This window comes from Culex quinquefasciatus, chromosome 2, assembly GCF_015732765.1.
Source record: "Culex quinquefasciatus strain JHB chromosome 2, VPISU_Cqui_1.0_pri_paternal, whole genome shotgun sequence".
NCBI classification, from domain to species: domain Eukaryota; kingdom Metazoa; phylum Arthropoda; class Insecta; order Diptera; family Culicidae; genus Culex; species Culex quinquefasciatus.
The window spans coordinates 13,049,527-13,072,247 of record NC_051862.1 but is presented as its reverse complement, the minus strand read 5'-3'; the positions used below and the strand labels follow the sequence as shown (position 1 = coordinate 13,072,247).

The window sequence follows — 22,721 nt, the reverse complement described above, 5'->3', positions numbered from 1 at the left end:
ACGAGTTGCTTGCAACATTTTTTTGCAATTCCGAAAAACGCTTCTAGAATGGAATTTTATGTCAAACATTCAGGTGTTTAGTAAATTCACCCTCCAAAACAAAAAAATGAAGAATGTTACTTTTCGATATCAGAGTTGAAAAGCTCAACTTTTCAGCACGCATTACAGTGCTGAAAAGTAAAACTGGTATCGAAAGGTATTGATTTTTCATTCTGTTATTTTGGAAGGGAAAAGTAGGCTGTTTCGTTTCTCCAGAAGGACAGGAAAAATTGATAGTTTCACAGCGGAGTTATTTTTTTTATTCAACCATAGTTTAAATCCTTTTTTGTGAGTTTTTTTCCATTCATTCAAATTTAGTACATTAAAAAGATTTAAAAAAAAGCAACTGTTCATTAGACTCATGTCTCATTTGTAATAAATTGTAATTCGAGAACTGATTTTCTGGTTTATCTGGCGTTTACTGTGAAAGTTGCAGATATTGTTTAGGACTTATCAGGAAAAAAAAACTCTAAAAATATTTCCTTTTATTAAATTCGATTTTTACACAAACTATTCCAATTGCGATAAATAACAATTTTTGAAATTTTTGTTTAAATGTTTTAGATGACAAAAAAACTACATCTTTTGAGCTATGGCACAAGTTGGTCAAAAATATTGTGCCAGTGCTGCCAATTCATCCATAAAGTAAAAATAAAAAAGTTTTGAAAAACTTGCAAAAAAAAAATCAAAAAACAGTTTTTTGCTTTTTTCGAGCGTGTTTTGTTATCATTTTATAGTCTGAACTTATTTTTTTTTATCAAAACGTAACTTTTCTTTAACTTGTAGAGGTTATGGAACAAGCTGAACTATTTCTGAAAAAAATATTTTTTCAAAGTGATCAGAAAATTGCCTACATATTTGCCTACAAGACATTTCATGCATCACCAAAAAGTGTTAATTTTTTATGTGACGATAACTTAACAACTACGCAACCGATTATAAATATTCAAAAATTAAACAATCAAAAAATATCCATCTATTTTGAAAAATAAACAAAATTTCAAAATTGGTCTTAACTTTTGATAAGAATTAAAAAAAGTGTCGAAGGCCTTTTCAAATGTTAAGGTTGATTTGATTTTAGATTTTGAGAATTGTGATTGATGCTGATGTAATTAATGCTTAAATTAGTAAAACTATTTTTTGAAATTTGTGATTCTGTCAAAAACTTATTTCAAATAAAGCATTTTTTTTAAATCTGACAAATTATGTTTAACATATTTCATATCTGTTCTTAAACTAACCAAAAATCTGAAATGTCATACATTTTCCGATTTCATTGATTTTTTTTTTGCGTGAAACAGTCAAACTTGGGAGCTATTTTAATTTTTTGTAAACTCTAAGAAAAATACTACACCTTTTCCCACAGTGCTCCCATCTTTCCAGCTAGAGAGTAAAATGAGAAGGAAACTGTTCGAGAAAGTCAACACCCTCACAAGAGTTAGTAAGCAGGAGGAAGACTCTCTCAAGGGGCTTGTCCGCGGGCGCGACAAGAAGCACATGACAGCAAGGTAGTCCTGATTTCCAAGGCGCTTCTCGAGACTAGTTTGGCAGTGTTGCTAGATTTATTGAATTATTATTTTATTTTTTGAAGTTGTTTTTGATATTCTTATACACCTCAATTTTCAAGAAAAGTTTGCTTAGGACACTTTTGCAATTCAGATTAGGATTTCTCGCCACCATTTCAAAGTCACTGTCAACGATGGGATCGGTTTACCTTTTTTAATGAGGAAACAAGAAACCACTACTGAAGGTACGATGGAAAAGGTAAAGGATGCTGATCTGATGATGCAATAAGAGGTGCTTTTTAATGTGTGTTTCACTTTGCTTGTTAATTTATTTTTTTCAAAGTGAGTGAATCATTATTATGATCTGGAAAGAATGTTCACAAATTTTCTTCCGAAGAAAATAACTTGAAATCCTTTTGCATGCTCTATTTGTTGCAAAAATCCTTTTCTTAAGAAAAAATGACACAAACCTGCAAAAAACAAAGCGCATCTTTCGTCCCAACGGGGTACGTGCGATCATTGTTTCAAGAAAAAAAAAACCCACTCATTTGGCACAAAATTTCACAATTAAATGTTTTATGCACAGCATCGTGTTTTTTTCGGGCCCAACTTCCTGAAAAGAAACTGCGCTGGAATGTCTATGCGCGCACGAAAATTTGTTGTTTTTACGAGTGCCAGGAGAGACGACCAAAAAAAAAAAGAGGACACTTTTTCGTCGTCTACGACAACGATGTCCTCGAAATGAGTTCCTTTCTCGTTTATTAAAAAATGTCGAACGGGAACAGCAAAAAACAAAAAAAAAGAAGCTTCTCAAGACACAGTACTGCTGCTTTTGTCGTCAAAGCAGCCACCCGCAGCAGCCATCTGGAAATGTAATGCAACGCGAAGAAAAAAGGAATTTTTGCGCTCTGTTTTTCCAGCCACCGGTTTTGGGGGCGGGTGGCACTTTTCGTGCCAGGCAGGGGGTGGAAAGAAAAACGGTTCACATAATTCTGTTCATTTCAATTTTGTTATCATTTGTCTGGGGCTCTGCAAGGTCGGGTATTTTATTCATGGAGCGAGCAGGGATATGCAAAAAAGTTCCGTGACCTCCTCTTCGAGGAGGCACGGAAAGGCTCAATTTTAGAAAATTTTGTGCGAAAGCTTGATGTCATGTGCTCAAAAGTGCCCTTCAAGTGCCCAAGAGTGGACAACATGTCCTCAACAGTTCTTAAAATTGCTCAATAAGTGATTTTGATTAGAGTGCCCCACTTGTGCCCAATAGGGCACACTATTTTCCAAACCCTTTTAAAGAGTTCCCAATAAAGCACAATATGTGCTCGAATGGGCACAACAAGTGCCCAAGAAAAACAACCTGTGCCCACAAGTGCCCAGCATGGGCACCAAAGTTCACAAGATTTCTTTTGTTAAAAAATCAATTTTCCAACTTTCCGTGCCCCCCTTCCGAAAGATCCGGAAAACGAAGGAGTGAAAAATAAACACGGTCGGACAGGGCGCGATTTATAACAAAAAGCTCGCCTTAAGAAGCCGAGCATCAGGAGAAAAAAAAACTAATTTTCCTGCCACTCTGCGCTTGTTTGCTCCTTTTTCGGGGCAGAGTGTGTTTAGAACTTTTTTGTTTATCCCCTGACAGAAACACTTTTTTTTTGCTGTTGCTCGGAGAAGCATCTGGATCTGAACTTGACTTTGACCGCGGAAGATGTGCAAATGGGGGGAGGAGGAGGACGCTGGCCGAGAGCTTTACAGGAATCTGCTGTCCGAGCGCTGAGATACTCTGGCCCAAAGTTGAAAAGGATTTATGGATTATGGTTTTACGATTGTTTTTCACGTGGAGGGGAGGCGAGGAGGGGAAAAATGAGATAGAGCACACTTCCAGAATGTTTTTCTGGGGTTGGGAAAAACTTTTGGCTTTTTGTGTGATGGGAGGAGTTTGGAAAAATAGACCCAACAGACATGGACAGCCCGAAATAAGTTTGCGGGATAGTTGGACCGTGAATGATAGTCCCCCGTTCAGTTTATAAAGTTGACTGGAGCGGGCCAGTTTGTCAATTCAGATTATTCCGGAAAATGAAACCTGGGTTATGGTTGGGCAATTTTTGATCGGATAAAAGCTTTGCAAACCCATAAATTTGTGAAAATTGTTTGAGTGCCCAAAAGGGCACATCATTGTAATACAAGTGCCCAGAAGGGCACATTACTGAAATACAAGTGCCTAAACGGACACAAAAAGGCACTTCAAATGTAAAATTGGGCACAAAAAGGGCTCAACAGTATGCAAGTTGTAAAGTGCCCAAAAGGACATGTCAATTACAAACAAGTGCCCAAAAGGGCACATTAGTGCTAAACGGTGTAAATTTAATGCACAATCAATGCATTTTAAGGGCACATCAACCAAATTGGTTTAACAGGCAAGGATCTGCTTCAAACTCGATGAATCTCCCATAATTGCATTGTTGCCTGCATCGGGGCAAAACAGCTGTTTGACAAAATCATTCTCACAAAACATCAACTCAAAACAAGTTTCAATCTCGAAAAACAAAACCTTCTTCTTCTGCGCACTAAAGTCCAACATTCCAAAGCTTAAGAAAATGTTCCCCATTCAGGAATGTTATCAAGAAAGCTTTCCAAACCATAACTCCTCTTTCGTCTTGTGGGAAATTTTTGCTGCTCTGCGTCCAACTTGCAATCGGAAGAGGAAACCCGAAGCAGAACTATTGGTTTTTGAGAAATATAAACCTTGTGGAAATTGCTGGAAGAAAACCCAGCATCAACAAGAGAAAATTAATTAAACAAAACACACAGAGCACATTTCCGGTACACGTGCGTAAGTTCTTGATTATGGGGGAGGCGGGCTGTTTATTTCCAACTTATGTTTCCGCCCCCTTCTTGGAAGAGCGAGAGCATAGTATCGAGTTGTAGAAAGTGTGGTTTTGCTTTATTTTCCAGGAATGTGGGGCTTCAGATGTGCGAGGGAATAAGTGTTGTGGCAGGTCGGAAGATGCCATCGATTTGTTGAATTTGTGTGGGTAAAGCCACAGGAATTGCTAGTAGGAATTTTCCTTTTATTGTTTGTCAATAAACATTTTATGAGATTATTTCAGACATGAGAAAAATGCATGAGAAACATGTTGAAGAGTGAAGTGGGGTGCTATCGATTTCAAATTACGTTTTTTATTTATCTCTTTTGAATTAGTTTCTTTAAATTTATTTTTTTTAATTTTAATATCTATATTTTTTAAATAAGTTTGTAATTATGGAAGCAATGGCTCTGAAAAAGGCAGTTTTGTAAAGTTTAATAACATACAAAAATCTTCGTTCTTAGTTATATAACATTAAAAGATAGTGTTCACAGAAATAAATGACTAAAAATGTTTTTATTTGTATCAAAAAAAATTAAATACAGTTCTTTAATGTTGTAAAAAATTCAACAAAATGAAAAAACGAGCAAACTGAACGAAATGAACAACATGAACAAAATGAACAAAATGAACAAAATGAACAAAATGAACAAAATGAACAAAATGAACAAAATGAACAAAATGAACAAAATGAACAAAATGAACAAAATGAACAAAATGAACAAAATGAACAAAATGAACAAAATGAACAAAATGAACAAAATGAACAAAATGAACAAAATGAACAAAATGAACAAAATGAACAAAATGAACAAAATGAACAAAATGAACAAAATGAACAAAATGAACAAAATGAACAAAATGAACAAAATGAACAAAATGAACAAAATGAACAAAATGAACAAAATGAACAAAATGAACAAGATGAACAAAATGAACAAAATGAACAAAATAAACAAAATGAACAAAATGAACAAAATGAACAAAATGAACAAAATGAACAAAATGAACAAAATGAACAAAATGAACAAAATGAACAAAATGAACAAAATGAACAAAATGAACAAAATGAACAAAATGAACAAAATGAACAAAATGAACAAAATGAACAAAATGAACAAAATGAACAAAATGAACAAAATGAACAAAATGAACAAAATTAACAAAATGAACAAAATGAACAAAATGAACAAAATGAACAAAATTAACAAAATTAACAAAATTAACAAAATCAACAAAATCAACAAAATCAACAAAATCATTAAAATGAACAAAATGAACAAAATCAACAAAATCAACAAATCAACAAATCAACAAATCAACAAATCAACAAATCAACAAATCAACAGAATCAACAAAATCAAAAAAATCAACAAAATCAACAAAATCAACAAAATCAACAAAATCAACAAAATCAACAAAATTAACAAAATCAACAAAATCAACAAAATTAACGAAATCAACAAAATCAACAATATCAACAAAATCAACAAAATCAACAAAATCAACAAAATCAACAAAATCAATAAAAACAACAAAATCAACAAAATCAACAAAATTAACAAAATCAACAAAATCAACAAAATCAACAAAATCAACAAAATCAGCAAAATCAACAAAATCAACAAAATCAACAAAATCAACAAAATCAACAAAATCAACAAAATCAACAAAATCAGCAAAATCATCCAAATCAACAAAATGAACAAAGTAAACAAAATTTCATGAATAGTCATCCTGTATTAAAGTTCATCCAAATCATTGCAAATAACCGGATCGGTTGGACTTTTTCGGCACAAAATATATCATGCGACATATCAAACTTCTTCAAATTTTATGAATAGCAATTCTGTCATTCTTTCAATTACTAGGAAATCCGTTACGAAAAACTTTAGTTTTATGTCACTTTTCAAGCACAATTCTGTCGATCTTGCTCAATGCTCGTTTCCCAACAAATCCAGATCCCGTCCGAAAATACCGTTGAGGACATAAATCCCACTCTGTCATGTCAGGATTAGCCACAATCAGAAGCCTCCAAGCCACCACGTCAGCTCACACAAACGCACGTGTCAACTTACAGATATGATCAATTAGAATCTTTCAGTCTGACATCCACTCCATACAGGCCGGTCGAGCTAGCCTTCATCGGAGGCTTACGTCGTTCCGAAAATTGTAACAATGTCCGAGATTTGGCACATGTGAGATATGCGTCCAAATCATCATCATTGTCCGGGAAATCCTTGGAACTTTTCCTTTTTTCCCGAGACCGAGTCGTGTGAAAAGCCAGCTCAGCTCCGCTCGCAGCACGTTGACAAATCCAAAGTGTAATTGTCCAGACTCTGGCCACACCAACTTTTGGACAACGACGACGACGACGACGCCATGTCGCCGTCGTCGAGCTGAGCTGAAGTTGATTAATTTACTGCGTTTTCATCCCGCCACACAGCGAAATTGGGCTGGTCCTTTGCTCTGGAACGAACCAAAAAAAAAAAGTTTCTTTCGGACCATTTACCAAAAACGATGATAAATTTTGGCAGTCACAAAAGTTTGTGCCACACTCGAGTAGTAGCAGCAGCAAAAAAGTGGAATAAAAATCCCTCCTGCTTTCCTGGAAAATATATATTCAAAAGTGTCACTCTGAAAAGCTTCTCGGCGAGGGTTGAAAAATGGATTTCGAGCGCTCGGAATCGGACCGGGGCATGTGTAGTACACAGGTTCCCCCGAACAAGCATAACTTCAGGCGGAAACTCGAGAAGGGTTATTGTGGCGACATCTGGCTGCGAAACTGGCCACAGTGTGTGAAAGTTGCAGTAAATTTTGCGCTCGAAGGGGCTTTTGTCTAGTCGGATTCGAATTTTGGAAATTTACAGCAAGGTTGATGTAATTTTTACTTGCGTCAATACACTCTAAATTGATCCGCATCATAATTAAAAACAGCCCAAAACCTCTTCCATTTCACTTTGGTCGAGGATGGCTCCAGAGGGACGATTAAGTGAGATAAAATTGCACTGCAACAGAGAATAAATTTCTGGAAATTATCACAGGACCAAAGAGAGCAAGCCTGACCCAAACCACTTGAAAAGGGGGGGGACTTTTCTTAAGGGGGAATCTTCCCCTCCGGGCCAGACTCGGAGGCTCCTTGGCCAGGCCAGGCCAGAGAGAGAAAGAAGCCATAAATGTTGCTGTTTAATGGTGCAATAAATGAACATCCACCAGGGAATGAACCAAACTGGGTCGAGTCGCATCTCCTCTTAAGCTCAGTTGTGTGTGTGTGTGTGCGAGTGTGTCTGCCATTCTTTGCAACAGTTTCAGCCTTTCAGCCTCCTCCCGGGTTGGTCCCAGGAATCGGGTTAATGGGAGGGAGGCTGCGAAATGAGACAAGGTGGGGTTGTAATAAAGAATTTAAATTCGGAAAAATTCAAGAATTCAACAAAAAGGAAACAAAATTAAAAATGCTGAAAAACAATACTATCATTGAAATAAAATAATAACAAAAAATAATAAAATGACTAAAATGAAAAAAAAATAACAAAATAAACAAAATGAACAAAATGAACAAAATGAACAAAATGAACCAAATGAACCAAATGAACAAAATGAACAAAATGAACAAAATGAACAAAATGAACAAAATAAACAAAATGAACAAAATGAACAAAATGAACAAAATGAACAAAATGAACAAAATGAACAAAATGAACCAAATGAACAAAATGAACAAAATGAACCAAATGAACAAAATGAACAAAATGAACAAAATGAACAAAATGAACAAAATGAACAAAATGAACAAAATGAACAAAATGAACAAAATGAACAAAATGAACAAAATGAACAAAATGAACAAAATGAACAAAATGAACAAAATGAACAAAATGAACAAAATGAACAAAATGAACAAAATGAACAAAATGAACAAAATGAACAAAATGAACAAAATGAACAAAATGAACAAAATGAACAAAATGAACAAAATGAACAAAATGAACAAAATGAACAAAATGAACAAAATGAACAAAATGAACAAAATGAACAAAATGAACAAAATGAACAAAATGAACAAAATGAACAAAATGAACAAAATGAACAAAATGAACAAAATGAACAAAATGAACAAAATGAACAAAATGAACAAAATGAACAAAATAGGAAAATGAATGAACAAAATGAACATATTAAGAATTTTACGAAAATTAAGAAAATTAAGAAAATTAAGAAAATTAAGAAAATTAAGAAAATTAAGAAAATTAAGAAAATTAAGAAAATTAAGAAAATTAAGAAAATTAAGAAAATTAAGAAAATTAAGAAAATTAAGAAAATTCAGAAAATTTTAGAAAATTCAGAAAATTCAGAAAATTTAGAAAATTCAGAAAATTCAGAAAATTCAGAAAATTCAGAAAATTCAGAAAATTTAGAAAATTCAGAAAATTCTGAAAATTCTGAAAATTCAGAAAATTTAGAAAATTCAGAAAATTCAGAAAATCAAGGAAATTCAAAAATATCAGAAAATTCAGAAAATCAAGGAAATTCAAAAATATCAGAAAATTCAGAAAAATTAGAAAATTCAAAAAATCAGAAAATTAAGAAAATTAAGAAAATTCAAAAAATTCAGAAAATTTAGAAAATTAAGAAAATTCAAAAAATTCAGAAAATTCAGAAAATTCAGAAAATTTAGAAATTTCAGATAATTCAGAAAATTAAGAAAATTTAAAAAAATCAGAAAATTCAAAAAATTTAGAAAATTCAGAATATTCAGAAAATTTAAAAATTTCAGATAATTCAGAAAATTAAGAAAATTTAAAAAATTCAGAAAATTCAAAAAAATCAGAAAATTCAGAAAATTAAGAAAATTAAGAAAATTAAGAAAATTAAGAAAATTAAGAAAATTAAGAAAATTAAGAAAATTAAGAAAATTAAGAAAATTAAGAAAATTAAGAAAATTAAGAAAATTAAGAAAATTAAGAAAATTAAGAAAATTAAGAAAATTAAGAAAATTATGAAAATTAAGAAAATTAAGAAAATTAAGAAAATTAAGAAAATTAAGAAAATTAAGAAAATTAAGAAAATTAAGAATATTTAGAAAATTAAGAAAATTAAGAAAATTAAGAAAATGAAGAAAATTAAGAATATTTAGAAAATTAAGAAAATTAAGAAAATTAAGAAAATTAAGAAAATTAAGAAAATTAAGAAAATTAAGAAAATTAAGAAAATTAAGAAAATTAAAAAAATTAAGAAATCAAGAAACAAAATATTATAATAAATATAATTTCTCAAGGAGCTCAACCGCGTCCAGAGGCCGAATAGTTGTGGTCCTTTCCCACCCCCCCCCCCCCTCTCCACTCAGCCCTCTCGGGGGGACAAGTGGCGAAAATTATCCTTTCTCGGAACACTTAAAACAATTGCCGCCTGCAATAAAGTGGTTTTGTGCTTTTTATACGTCCAGTGGGGCAGTTTGTGACGGTCGTCCTGGTCGTTCGTTTCCGGCCGGGTGTTTTTTTTTTTTTTTCCTCGAGACTAAGGGGTAGTTTGCTACTTTTGCTTCCCCAAAATTTAAGGGTCAAAACTATCGTTGCTCTTTTTTTGTGTGGGGTGGTGGGGAGGAGGGTTAGAAAAGGGGGGGAGAGGGGAAGCAGTTAATGGCACGTTCCAAGCGTTTATTAGATGGCTGATATGCGCACATATGCCGAAAAGTTACACACTCGAGAGCGACTGAACTAAAACATGGTTCTAGCTTAGTCTTAGTTTAAGTAAGGGGGGGAGAGGAGGGCGAGGCTATGATTAACGGTCGGGATGTGACTTTTGGCCTGCTGCTGATGTAAGCTGAAAATTTGCTGCGGCTCCGGTTTTGCTTCGAAAGTGGGCAGAATTGCGCTGCTGTAAAGAAAGCTTTCGTGTAACTTCATCCTGCCTGCTTGCTGCTGAGCTGGTGATGATGATGGTGCTGATTTTGGGTTCATGTTTTACGTTTTGTTTGCGTTTCGATGAAGTGTTTTTGAAGAGGGAGCGGGGCTGCCTTCGTCAGGGTATTTTAATAAAAATAAACTTTGAGTTGTTTGAAATGGAGAGTTTCTGGGTAAAGTTTTAAAATTTCTTATTTTTTTTAGCAATAGTAATTTTAAGGAAATGGTGTTCAAATTGCAATTCAAATGCTAGGTAGTACTCACATATCACAATCAGCTTCGCGTTGGCGCGGATCGCCGAGTTGAACTTGGCCGGCCCGACCTGGCACTGGTACTCGGCGTCGTCCTCGAGCGAGGCGTTCGAGATGCGCAGGTTGTAGACGCCCTGGGTCCGGTCACCGAGCACCGAGTACCGCGGGTAGCCCGGTATCGTTTGGGAAAACCCTGAAAGTGAGAATTAAGGTCATTTTCATGAAGAAAACTTCAATTTGGTCGCACAACTTACCCAGGGCGAATCCGTCCTTGGTCCACTGGACCGCGCCCATCAGGTTCTGGATTTCACATCGCAGCAACGCCTCGGAACCTTCCAGAACCTGGAGGTCGCGAGGTTGTACCCGGAATCGCTGCTGCTGGGCCGCTATCACGAGCGCCGGAAGGACTGAAAGTAAGAGAGAAAGAATAGGATTGTTTTAAATTGATTTAAAAACAATGTAATAAACGTAAAACATTACAAAGCAATTGTGACTTTGTTCTAAATTCATCAATTCGATACCACAAGCTAGTATTCGTGGTAATCGGATTGCAAATTCCACAACACACAATGATGATGACTGATCGTAACAGTTTCACGAAACAAATGCATTGTTTGATTTCCGATGGCCACAAAATGTAATACAAAGCGGTTTTCCGTGGAAAACCTCTGCCCACAGACAATTGTTTAGAATTCAATGAAAGTGGATTGAAATTTAAATCAAGCTTCAACAAAATTATTTGCTTCTATTGAAACCCTAAAAATTTGAATAAAAACACATAACTCATCTTCAAAATAACACTCAATTTCCTCCCCCACCAAGAAGACATTCTAAAACACCAATAAAACAACCGAATTACACGTGCCTGATCCGAGTTTTCGGCGGTGGTGGCGCCAGCCATGTTCCGTTTTCTTGGCTAAACACGACAGCCAATTAGTACGAGTGCTGCCGAATTGAAATTTTCATCGAGCCATCATCATGGCGGCAAAGACAGCTCAATGGGTGGGGAGAGGAGAAGAAGACGAATTAAGAGCAGGTTGTTTTACGAGCTTTTCCTCAAGTCTGAACAAGATTGAAAGTGTGGCGGAAGAAGAGTTGAACTAAATCTTCTAATAACGATTGTAAAAGTTCAAGTGGACATTTTCTTATAAAAAATTGAAGAAAAACAGATGAAATCAGCACAGATTTTTAAGTCAAAATTAAAGTAACTAACCAGCATTCTGCTAACCTATTCCCAGGCATAATCAGAAAGCTCCGTTTATCCCAAAACCCCCTCCCTCAAATCTCGAAGCAGCGCAGCAAACTTTTCCCATTTCGCACTGCGAATCGATGAATTTTTAACCAACTTCCCAAATCGAATACACGAACTGTTCCGCCCAGCCCAACCCAGAGCTCAGCTGACCAATCCCAGCTATTCTCGACGCGCAAAGCAATTATTCATCCCCATGACCCGGGGACGGCGACGATCGGTCCCTCGGACGACCATCTGGTCCGGATTCCGGATTCGAGATTCAGAGGAAGAAAAAAAACACACAGTCCTCGAACAAAGCGCAAATCAAATCAAGCTTAAAACGCCCACGGATTCTTAGATGGTTTTGCTTTTATAGATGAGCTTAACCTCCCCCCCCCCTCCGTTTCGAAGGGGGCGCAACTCCCTTCAGGTATAATCTGTGCAATTTAAATTTTTCAAAGCTCTTCCCGGCTCAACTCAGTCCATCTGTTTGGGTGGGGATTTCCCCTCTAATCGAATATTCAATTACGATTGTGGCCGTCCTCCCGTCCGAGCTCTCCACAGCACAGTGACGGAACTCTCGTCAACAGCTTGGCATCGCGCAATAATGAACCACCATCCGTCTCCACAAAATCGCCCCGCTCGCTTAAAATTGAAATCCGCGGACTCATTTGCATGTTAGTTTCAAATCGATTGCTTTCTAAACTCGGATTTAATTGATTTCGATTCGATTTGGGAAGGGGGTCGTCCCGTAACGATATCCAAACAAAAGGTGTAACCCCCGTAAAAGTTCGACCAAAGCCAACAATGCGTGGACAGTTTAGCAGCCCCTAAATTACACTCAGGACCTCACCCTCCCCCCCTCCTTCTAAACCGAACCCACATGTTTTAAAAGTAAAGCCATGTGAGTGTGAGTGTGGACAAAGTGATGTCCGGAGTCGTAAAGCTGGTAATGTTGGACAAACACAAGTGCTTCTACCACACGTGGTCCCCCCCCCTCTTTTTTGAGGAAAAAGGACTTTTCACAACCTGCTCGCTCTGTGCTCATGCAACGGGGGTTTGATGTTTGCTTTGAATTAAACTCTCGTAAATTAGGATTGTTTCCTTGCCTTTGTGGGCGGTTTTGTAACCTGTGTGGCTTTGGGGGAGGACCAAGCTTGGATTAAATTTATTTCGGTATCAATTTAAAACCGAGTTAGGTCTACATTAACTGAAATTTGTCTAAACATTTTCATTTGAAATTTTCCTTTTCGAACTGATTTTACCACAAATTTCATTCAAAGTTTTAATATCACAACTTTGGAAGGAATGAGTCAAAAATCGAAGCAAAAATTGGTCATCTTCTATACAAAAATGTTATTTAGGGATCATCCCCAAACCACGTGGACACTTTTTGGAAACACATTTGGCACCCCCCCCCCCCACGTTCACGTTGTTTATGGATTGTCCCTTATTTACAAAAAAAAATATTTTCACAAAAGTTTTAAGCAATAAATGATTTACGAGTAGCTTTTTAAATGTGTAATTTGATTGATTATTAGTGACGATAGCTATTTTAACAGGTTTATAAGGTAGTTACCTGAAGTTTTAGGATAATGAATGAGTTGGTTTTGTTTTCAAAAAAATACTATCTTTAAATACTAGAAAAAAATTAAATAAAGAACTTAACTTAACCTGCACTGCCAAATTTTATTTGTTTTTCAATATTTTTCTAATTTTTATGACATTATTCTTAGCACCTTTGTTTTAAACACGGCCAAAGTGAATTTTTGAAAAATCTTTTTTTTTCAAAACATTGGCAAGGGTACCTTGAAACAATAAAATCATTAAGAGCGAGTTTTTCACCGATGTGAAACAGGTCGTATCGAGGTGCTCCGATTTGGATGAAACTTTCAGGGTTTGTTTGTCTATACATGAGATGAACTCATGCCAAATATGAGCCCTCTACGACAAAGGGAAGTGGGATAAAACGGGTATTGAAGTTTGGTTTTTGGATTTTTCATGTGTTTTGGTCCAAAACACATGAAAAATCTTAAAATTGCTCGCATTTCCGTAAAACTTCATCAATTCCGACTCTCTTCGATGCATTCGAAAGGTCTTTTGAAGCTCTTAAAAATGTGCTATAGACATCCTGGATTCATTTGACTTTTTCTCATAGTTTTTGCAAATTACTGTTAAAAATGGATTTTTTTAAAACCTTAATAACTTTTGGCAACAGCCTCCAACACACATACTCCCATAGGTCAAAAGTTAGGAAATTTCATGGACTATAAGCCTACGGTATTAACTTTTTGGCCAATCGCAGTTTTTCTCATAGTTTTACGATTTTTCTAGAACAAACATTTTACGACGTTAGTTTTTGCCCTGTAGGCCAAGAAGACGGCACTTTTTGGTCTCATTTTTTTCATATTCGGAATCCTCAGAAAATTTTACATTAGATTGAGTTTTTGGAAATTTGAATTTGATTGGAAAAAATGCCATTTAGAATTAATTAAAATATTATTTAGAATGTTGACGGATTAGGGGTAAAACCAGTTTTCGCCTACTTGATACAGCATTTGACGTATTGATCATAGGGTAAATAAGATCTATTTCTTTTTTCAAAAATGTTTTATTTAATTATTTTTTAAATCAAAATTTCAACTCCAATACTTCTAACTTACGTGAAATTGACCGAGGATTCCGAATATGACAAAATTGAGACCAAAAAGTGCAGTCTTCTTGGGCTACAGGGCAAAAACTAACGTCGTAAAATGTTTGTTCTAGAAAAATCGTAAAACTATGAGAAAAACTGCGATTGGCCAAAAAGTTAATACCGTAAGCTTATAGTCCATGAAATTACCTATCTTTTGACCTATAAGAGTATGGGTGTTGGAGGCTGTTGCAAAAAGATATTAAGGTTTTAAAAAAATCCATTTTTAACAGTAATTTGCAAAAGCTATGAGAAAAAGTCAAACCAATCCTGGATGTCTATAGCACATTTTGAAGGGCTTCGAAAGACCATTCGAATGCATCTAAGAGAAATGGAATTGATGAAGTTTTACGAAAATGCGAGCAATTTTAAGATTTTTCATGTGTTTTCGACCTCAAACTTCAATGCCCGTTTTACCCCACTTCCCTTTGTCGTAGAGGGCTCATATTTGACATGAGTTCATCTCATGCATAGAAAACAAACGCTGAAAGTTTCATCCAAATCGGAGCACCTCGATACGACCTCTAGAACAAACCGAGCAGAATCTACAAATACTGCCTCTTAAGCCTAAGAAAATCTAAAATTTACTCTGAATAGGGAATAAAAAATAAATTATTTTAAAATTTTAAGCTCGAAGCCCATTTTGAGTGTGGTTACCACTCAAACCCAATTCTCAAAAAATCAAAATCCAGAGTTATTTTTTTAAAAGGACCAATAAATAAAAAAAAGCTTTAAAAAAAATTTGTGTGAAAAAAAACTAGAGAAACGCTCTATACAAAAAAATCTCAAAATAAAAGTTTAAAGCAGCTGTTAAATTAAAACAAATTTCGATTTTCGGTTAAAACATTGAATTTACGAGCCTTGGTTTCAACATTTGAAGTTTTTGCGGTGCTGTACATTGGAATTTTATAACAATTCAAAATACTTTAAATCCAGCCCAAACATGCTGAATATGATTATAGATGCAGAAAATGCATTTTTGATGGTTTTATGTTTATTTGACTTTTATTTTCAATAAAATTTTGAAGATTTTTCAAAAAATATTTTTTTGCCCCCTGATTTTTCGTATCAATTTTTAAGAGGAAGAAGGGGGTAGGGGGGGGGGGGTGTGACATAAACTTTGAAAAATATTTGCAACGGCCTAATCAAATGCAAAATCTTAATATTTTTTTGTATGAATAAAACCCTCTAACAACCGTGACAAATCTAAAAACCAAAATAATCATTTTATCACCTTAAGCGATTAGTTCTCGTAATTATTGCTAAACATAACATATCAGCAATTCCCCACGAAAACAGCATGATTTGAAAAAAAAGTTCTCCGATCGGGCTCAAAATTTTTCAGGGGGTTCCTTGGCTGAAATAATTAGACTCGTTTTTTTTTATTTGGCCATTAGGGTGACCTACGTCGTGTTAGGGTGGTCCAAAAAATGGCAATTTTCGTCGATTTTCGCAAAAACCACTTTTTTTCAAAAAATCATATCTCCGCGCAATTTCGTCCGATTTTAGCTGTCTTAGGCGCAAAAGAAAGGTGATTAGTTTGACTATTTAGGAAAAATAGGAAGAAGTTTCCAAAATCAAGCTTAACATTTGAAAAAGTCGTATGAAAACTTAATATGCTGTTTTGAAGGTCTCGAGATCAAAGAGCCTATGGCTAAAAATATTTTTATCAGATTCCTCGGAAAATTTTACGTAATTTATCAAAAAATGGTGAAGTTATGTTTTCAATACTCTGAGATACGATTTTTTGAAAATAAAAAAAAAATGGGAAAATGACACAAACGGGAAAAACTCGACTTTTTTCACTAAAACTGCGATAACTTCAAAATTTCAGCGATGACCTATACACGTTACGGTACCAAAATTTTCGTAATTGAAATACGCAACCTAGTACCCTGACATGTATAGGTCATCGCTAAAATTTTGATGTTATCGCAGTTTTAGTGAAAAAAGTCGAGTTTTTCCCGTTTGCGTCATATTCCCATTTTTGCGCGTGGTGCGTTGAAAAACCCAGTTTTTATTTTCAAAAAATCGTATCTCAGAGTATTGAAAACATAACTTCTCATTTTTTTTATAAATTACGTAAAATTTTCCGAGGAATCTGATAAAAATATTTTTAGCCATAGGCTCTTTGATCCCGAGACCTTCAAAACACCATTTTAAGTTTTCATATGACCTTTTCAAATTTCAAGCTAGATTTATGGAACTTCTTACTATTTTTCCCAAATAACCAAACTAATCACCTTTCTTTTGCGCCTAAGACAGCGAAAATCAGATGAAAACGAAAATTGACGAAAATTTGTTATTTTCGGACCACCCTAACACGGCGTAGGTCACCCTAAGGGCCAAATTAAAAAATACGGTTGTAATTATTTCACCCAAGGAACCCACAGAAAAATTTTGAACTCGATTGAAGAACTTTTTTTCGAATCATGCTGTTTTCGTGGGGAATTGCTATTCAATAAAACCCATAGCCACTCAAAAACAATTCTCTCAAAAATCCAAATCTAAATTTTGTTTTTGTGAAAAGGCCCAATAAATAAAGTTTTTATTTTTTGCTTCTTGGATGTTTCTTTTTAATATTTCCTGACTCAAAGCTGTTTAAACAACACCAAATAAACAAAATAAAACAAAATTGTGTGTTAAAAAAAACTAGAGAAACGTTTTACAAAAAATAATTTTTCTCAAATAAAAATGTCAAGAAGCTGTAAAATTTTAAGAAATTTTGAAAAGAGATACTATAATCTTTGTTTTTAATAAGGATTTCAAAAACAAAAAAGAAAACGAAAAATATAAGAATCGAATACATTGAAATTTTATTTCAAAGTTAGAAATTTTTGAATAGATAGAATAATTCAACAGTTATTTTTAATTACTGGAATACTGAACACATAACCATTAATAATTTTTATTTTTCGTTTGGTTTTGAAGTGTTTTGATATCAAGCAAAGCTTATTTATTTATTTTCATTTTTAAAGAACAATGTCATCGTAAAGTTATTTTAAAAACATCGGAAAACTAATAATCAAAGGCTATATCTTTATATAATTCTTCATTTAAATAAAACCTTTAATCAACCCAGATAAAATTTGAAAACCAAAATAATCATTTGATCTCTTTAAACGAGCAGAACTTGTCATTATAGCTAAACATAACATATTTGGTAATTTGACTTTCCCGATGAAAAACAATGCGTTTTTATTCAATTAGGCCGAATCTTCATTGTTACCATTTTACAGTTATTTTCTAGATAAAAAATGATACAATTAAACCCATTACTGCCCAATTTATTTTTAGATTTTTTTCTTCTTTAAGCCCCTTTCATTTGAAAAGGTCCTATAGCATAAGAAACCTAAGGACTTTAAAAAAAACTTGCGTTATCTTGTGTGTGTGTTTTTTTTTGAAGATAGTATCTATCACATGCTGTCTTTTTTGATTTCTCTTTTATTTTTTTCCATGTTATTAACATTAAAATTGTGATATTAAACAATACCTCTACACTTGCAAGATTGCATTGAAAAATAGCTTAGGACATGACATAAATTACTGCATAAGTGAAAAAGCCCAGCTTAAAATATTTTGAAGATTCAAGTCTTTATTTCTTGCTTTCAGATAACAAAACGAGTTGAAAAATTAATGTTTGTCATTTTTTAAAGATTAATTTTAGCCCGTCTTTAAGCGAAGAAGTGAAATAGATTTGAAGAGAAAATACGGCCAGAAATAAAAATAAAAGAGATGCATGTATTCAAAACCATAAACGATTTTGACATTCGGGATGGGACGATTTTATCTCTTTGAGTACTTTCCTAACTTGCCTATTTAACATACAAATAATTATTTTAAGTGTTTTCTTTAAGTTTGTAAATGTTGACTAATTACAAAAACACATGTTTTTTAGGCAAATTATCATTATTGTTTTTTTAACATCAACTTTAACAATGCTTTTTACCCGAAAATGACCTTAAAATTTAAATTTAACAACTACCCATTCCCAGCAAAGCTGCTGTATTGAAGCCAAATCTCACATTTCCACCTTATCCAAAAAACCACCAACCCCTCCGAAAATAACCTGCATGATCTCATCCCGTTCAGTTTCAGGACGTCCCAATTAACCACCGAAAGTCCTCGCCAGCCACGCAGAAAAAGGACCTCGCAGCTCAATTTCAGATAACGAAAACAAACGATTTCCTTCCCCCAGAATAAACCTCTCTGTTGCTCCTTTTGTTAGGGGTCATCCATAAATTGCGTGGAAAAAAATCTTTCAAAATATATTTTCAACTAGTTTACGAAATTCTCAAAAAAGAAGATATGACTTAAAAAAACGTTGCTCATGGACGACCCCCAAACCAATACGCTTGAACGTTGTAAGGGGCAGCGAATCCGTTCGAGAGCGTGGGAGGGGGAGGGGGGGGACGGAGACAAAAAGCTCCATTAATATGTAAAGGGGCAGCCCAATAACCCCACCCACAATCACACACACAAACCATGCAACGAGGCAGCTCAAGCAGACAAGTGACTTTTTGCGGTTCGATTTTTTTTTCCTCCCGGGGTTCAAACTTTATTATTCACACACTCGTGCAAGCTTAAAATTGTGTGCGCCAGGGTTTCGAAATTCCTTCAGTCGTCGTCCTTTCCGTGTGTGAGTGTGTGTGTTTGAATGTTTTAACGGAGCAAGTTGGTTGGAATTCAATTAAAAAAGTTTACACCCGAACTGGACGCGCGCGCGCGCGGAGAGGTATTTTCATCCAATTTTCAGGAAAATTTCTCCGTTTGGAGCAGAATTTTTTTTCTTCTTGTTTCGAGACCAGGTAATGGACCACTGCTGCAATGGGTATAGAGAGGAAAAAAATGGCAAACTTTTGCAACTAGTTGAGAGCTGTGCACAAGCCAATTAAAACCACTTAAGGGAATTCCTGATCTCGTTTGCTCTTTGGCAATTTTTTTTTCCAGTTTGTCAGTTTGGGTTTGCCCATGTTACCAAATGAATTTCAATCAAGTTGTGTTTTTACAAAAAAAATGTCGATTTTTTCACAATGCATCTCAAAGTTTCTCTCAGTTAATTAAATTGTAAACTGGAACGTTCAACCCAATATTCAGTTCGCACATTTTGTATCCGTAATCTCACATTAGTACTATTCCTCACAAAGTAATGACGCTTCGATGAGTCCCGACTGCATAATCACATTCCCTCATAAAAAAGAGACACTCACTCCGGGCTGATCATTTGCATCACATGCATTATACTTTGCAGATATCAAACGCAGCCGGAGAGCTTTCATTTCAGTCGAGATATTCGTGATATGACTGAGCCTACAAATCGGAACATCAAAATGAAAACCGCCCCCATCCCCTTGCGGGAAAGGGGATTCCCAGAGGCTCTCATCATTTTCACACTATCATCGATGAAAATTCCTCCCCTTTCCCCCTTCTTTGTTCGGGGGATAAAACTAGTAGGCACACCCTATTTTAATAGGGTTCCTGTCAGAAGCACTCCCGTGTCGCGATAAGGGAGTTCACTCTGGGCTGTAGCTGCAGCACACCAGCAATTATTCAACTGCTGCTGTCTGGCTGGTATAATCATAATGAAAACGACCACGCCGCGAAAGAATCATAATCCCGGCATAATAACAATGCTGGCTGGTTGGTTGGCTGGTTGGATGCAGTTAGGGAAGATCCAGCGAAAAGTACAAAATTTTGGTGACTTATTTTGAAACAGCTAAATGCATTTTTTACTTATAATTAGAGTCAGTTAATTTTCTCAAATCAATTCTTTGAAATAACAACATAATACATATTCCATCCACTAAGACTTTTAATGAACATTTTATTAGATTTCAATTGAAAAAAAGCGTGATATGAACTAATTTTGGAAGCATTAAGTTATCACAAGATAGTTCATTAATTTTTTAATGAAATAACTTAATTTAGAAAGATTTTCATTTACATTACAATTCAATATCTTTTTAATTTCAAAGGAATATTTTTACAATATAATCAAGCATGATTTATTAAAGATTTAATAAGTAGTTATCTTTATATTTAACACCAAAACTCCGAAGCTCTTTTTTCGAGCTTGGTATTAAGGTCACATTTTATGAACATTTCAGATTTTTTCTTAGTCCTGTATAATTTCCACGAAATTTGATTATTTGGGTGGATAAATCCCGTGTAAATTGAAAAATAACACTTTTTTTCTGATATTGAATAATATTTTGTATGTTATTGATTAAATTATATTTGCCTATTGATTATTAATATTTTTTTTTGATGAAAACCACTATATAATATTTTTACTATACCCGTCCCGTACCCGTAATTTTAACCTAAGATTTTCTGAGTTATTTAAGCAGTTTTCACATTCTGCGAAATTTCCGTGAAATTTGGTGTTTTAAAATTAAGGTCCCCGTGAAATTTGCCATTCGCGTGAAAAATCATTATCATTATCATCATTATCATACTTAAAATGTTATAATAATGGCACATCAAAATTACCATTTAAGAGAGCGTAAATCAAAAAAGTATAGAAATCAATTGAATGATTTTTGTTTCAACAAATTAAATAAAAGACAAAAACAAAAATAAATTAAAGAAAAGAAATCTAAAGAAATGTTAAAAACAGGCGTAGTCCTTATGTTAATTTAAACATAACGAAAATAATTACAAACAAATTTACAAACTTAAAATTATAAAAGCAAAAAACGCGAACTGAATAAAATCTGATGCAAATATCAGAAACTGTAAATAAATATAGAATTCAAACAAAATATAAATTCAAAATTTTCAACCCAAACAAAAACAAACAGATCGAAAATGAAATTAATAAAAAAAGATGAATGATTTTTTTACCGTTTGCCTTATAAGACTTGAATTTTTGCCAAAATAACTGAAATCCCGAAGATTTATATTTTACTAGTATTAACAAAAATTTAAAAAATATGAATAAATTTCCTCTCTAGCTCTAAACAAGGGGAAATTCAACACTAAACACAACACAGATTAGATTAGATTAGATTCGATTGGATTTCTTTCTCGTTTTCCTCTCCTTTTCTTGATTTGTGCCCAAAAAAACTCAGTTTTTATTTTCAAAAATCAAGTCTTGGAAACGTACGGCTCGATACGCCAATTTTTTCACACGTTTTGTGAAATTTTCCGAGGAACCTGATTAAAGTATTTTCAGACATTGGCTCTTTGGTCCAAGCACGGTCAAAACGCCAATTTAAGTTTTCATGCGACATTTTCAAAAGTTATGCTAGATTTTTGAATCTTCTAATTCTTTTTCTAAAATAGCCATACCGTAAAACGGGGTGACTTTGATAGGTTCGCGATTTTTCCGCAAAATGAAGAGTACAATCAAAATACTTAAAGAATGCTTAAGAATTATACTGACTGTGGTAGAGAAGTGTTGAAAGTACCTCAACAAGAACTTTTCACAAAATTTTGGAAAGTTCAAAAAATTAGTTATTTATAATTAAGAAAATGTTGATGAAAGTCATTATTTTAAACTTCTCAAAGTGTCATTATTATCTCAATAAACATGATTTTGAATCGGAAAACGAAATGCATTTTCGGATTCCCTGGACAATTTTCCACTAGGAAAAGGTTAAATAAGTTTTTAAATAATAAATAATATGTGTTTTTGAAACACAATAAAAAAAATCTCCAAATTTATAAGCAATTTTAGTTGAACAAATTTCATGTTAAATGTGAAAACATAATCGTATAAAATGCAATATAAATCGATAATTTTATAAACAAAACAAGGTTTAACAAACTTCAGGCAAAAATCCGACTTTTTAACAATATTACCTAAAAAGCATATAAACTTAGTTAACTAATTTTAAACATTGATTTTTTTTTGTTAAAAACTTTATAAGCAACCTTAGTTTAACGTACAAATAAAGTTTGAACATCTTAAACATTATTTTAACAAGAAAAATTATGACTATCAAAGTCACCTCAGAATTTGAATTAAGAGTTTTTAACGTAACTATTTTTATAAACAATATTAAAAAAACTTTTTTTTCCAAAATAGTGCATGGGCTTTGTGTGGCCTACCCCAGTACATGTTTTAAAAAATAAAAATCTTGAGAAAACCCTTACCTGTTTGAAAATATTCAAAAAACAAACTGAAATCCTATCAAAGTCACCCCGGTTTACGGTACCAATCACCTTTCTTTTGCGTCTAAGACAGCTATAATCAGATGAAATGGCGTGGAGATTTGATTTTTTGCAAAAAGTGGGTTTT

The 22,721-nt window shown here is 34.0% G+C and overlaps 1 protein-coding gene across 4 annotated transcripts in view; it reads right to left on the bottom strand.

Moving 5' to 3' along the window:
• Nucleotides 1-22,721, bottom strand: part of LOC6032348 (nephrin) — a 392,449-nt gene that overhangs the window by 162,966 nt on the left and 206,762 nt on the right. For all 4 annotated transcript variants that reach the window (XM_038252003.1, XM_038252004.1, XM_038252005.1 and 1 more), the window contains exons 3-4: nucleotides 10,808-10,960; nucleotides 10,567-10,746 (exon numbers count right to left, since the gene is read on the bottom strand). In XM_038252003.1, the coding sequence (XP_038107931.1) occupies nucleotides 10,567-10,746; nucleotides 10,808-10,960 (333 nt within the window). The remainder of the gene's footprint in view (nucleotides 1-10,566; nucleotides 10,747-10,807; nucleotides 10,961-22,721) is intronic.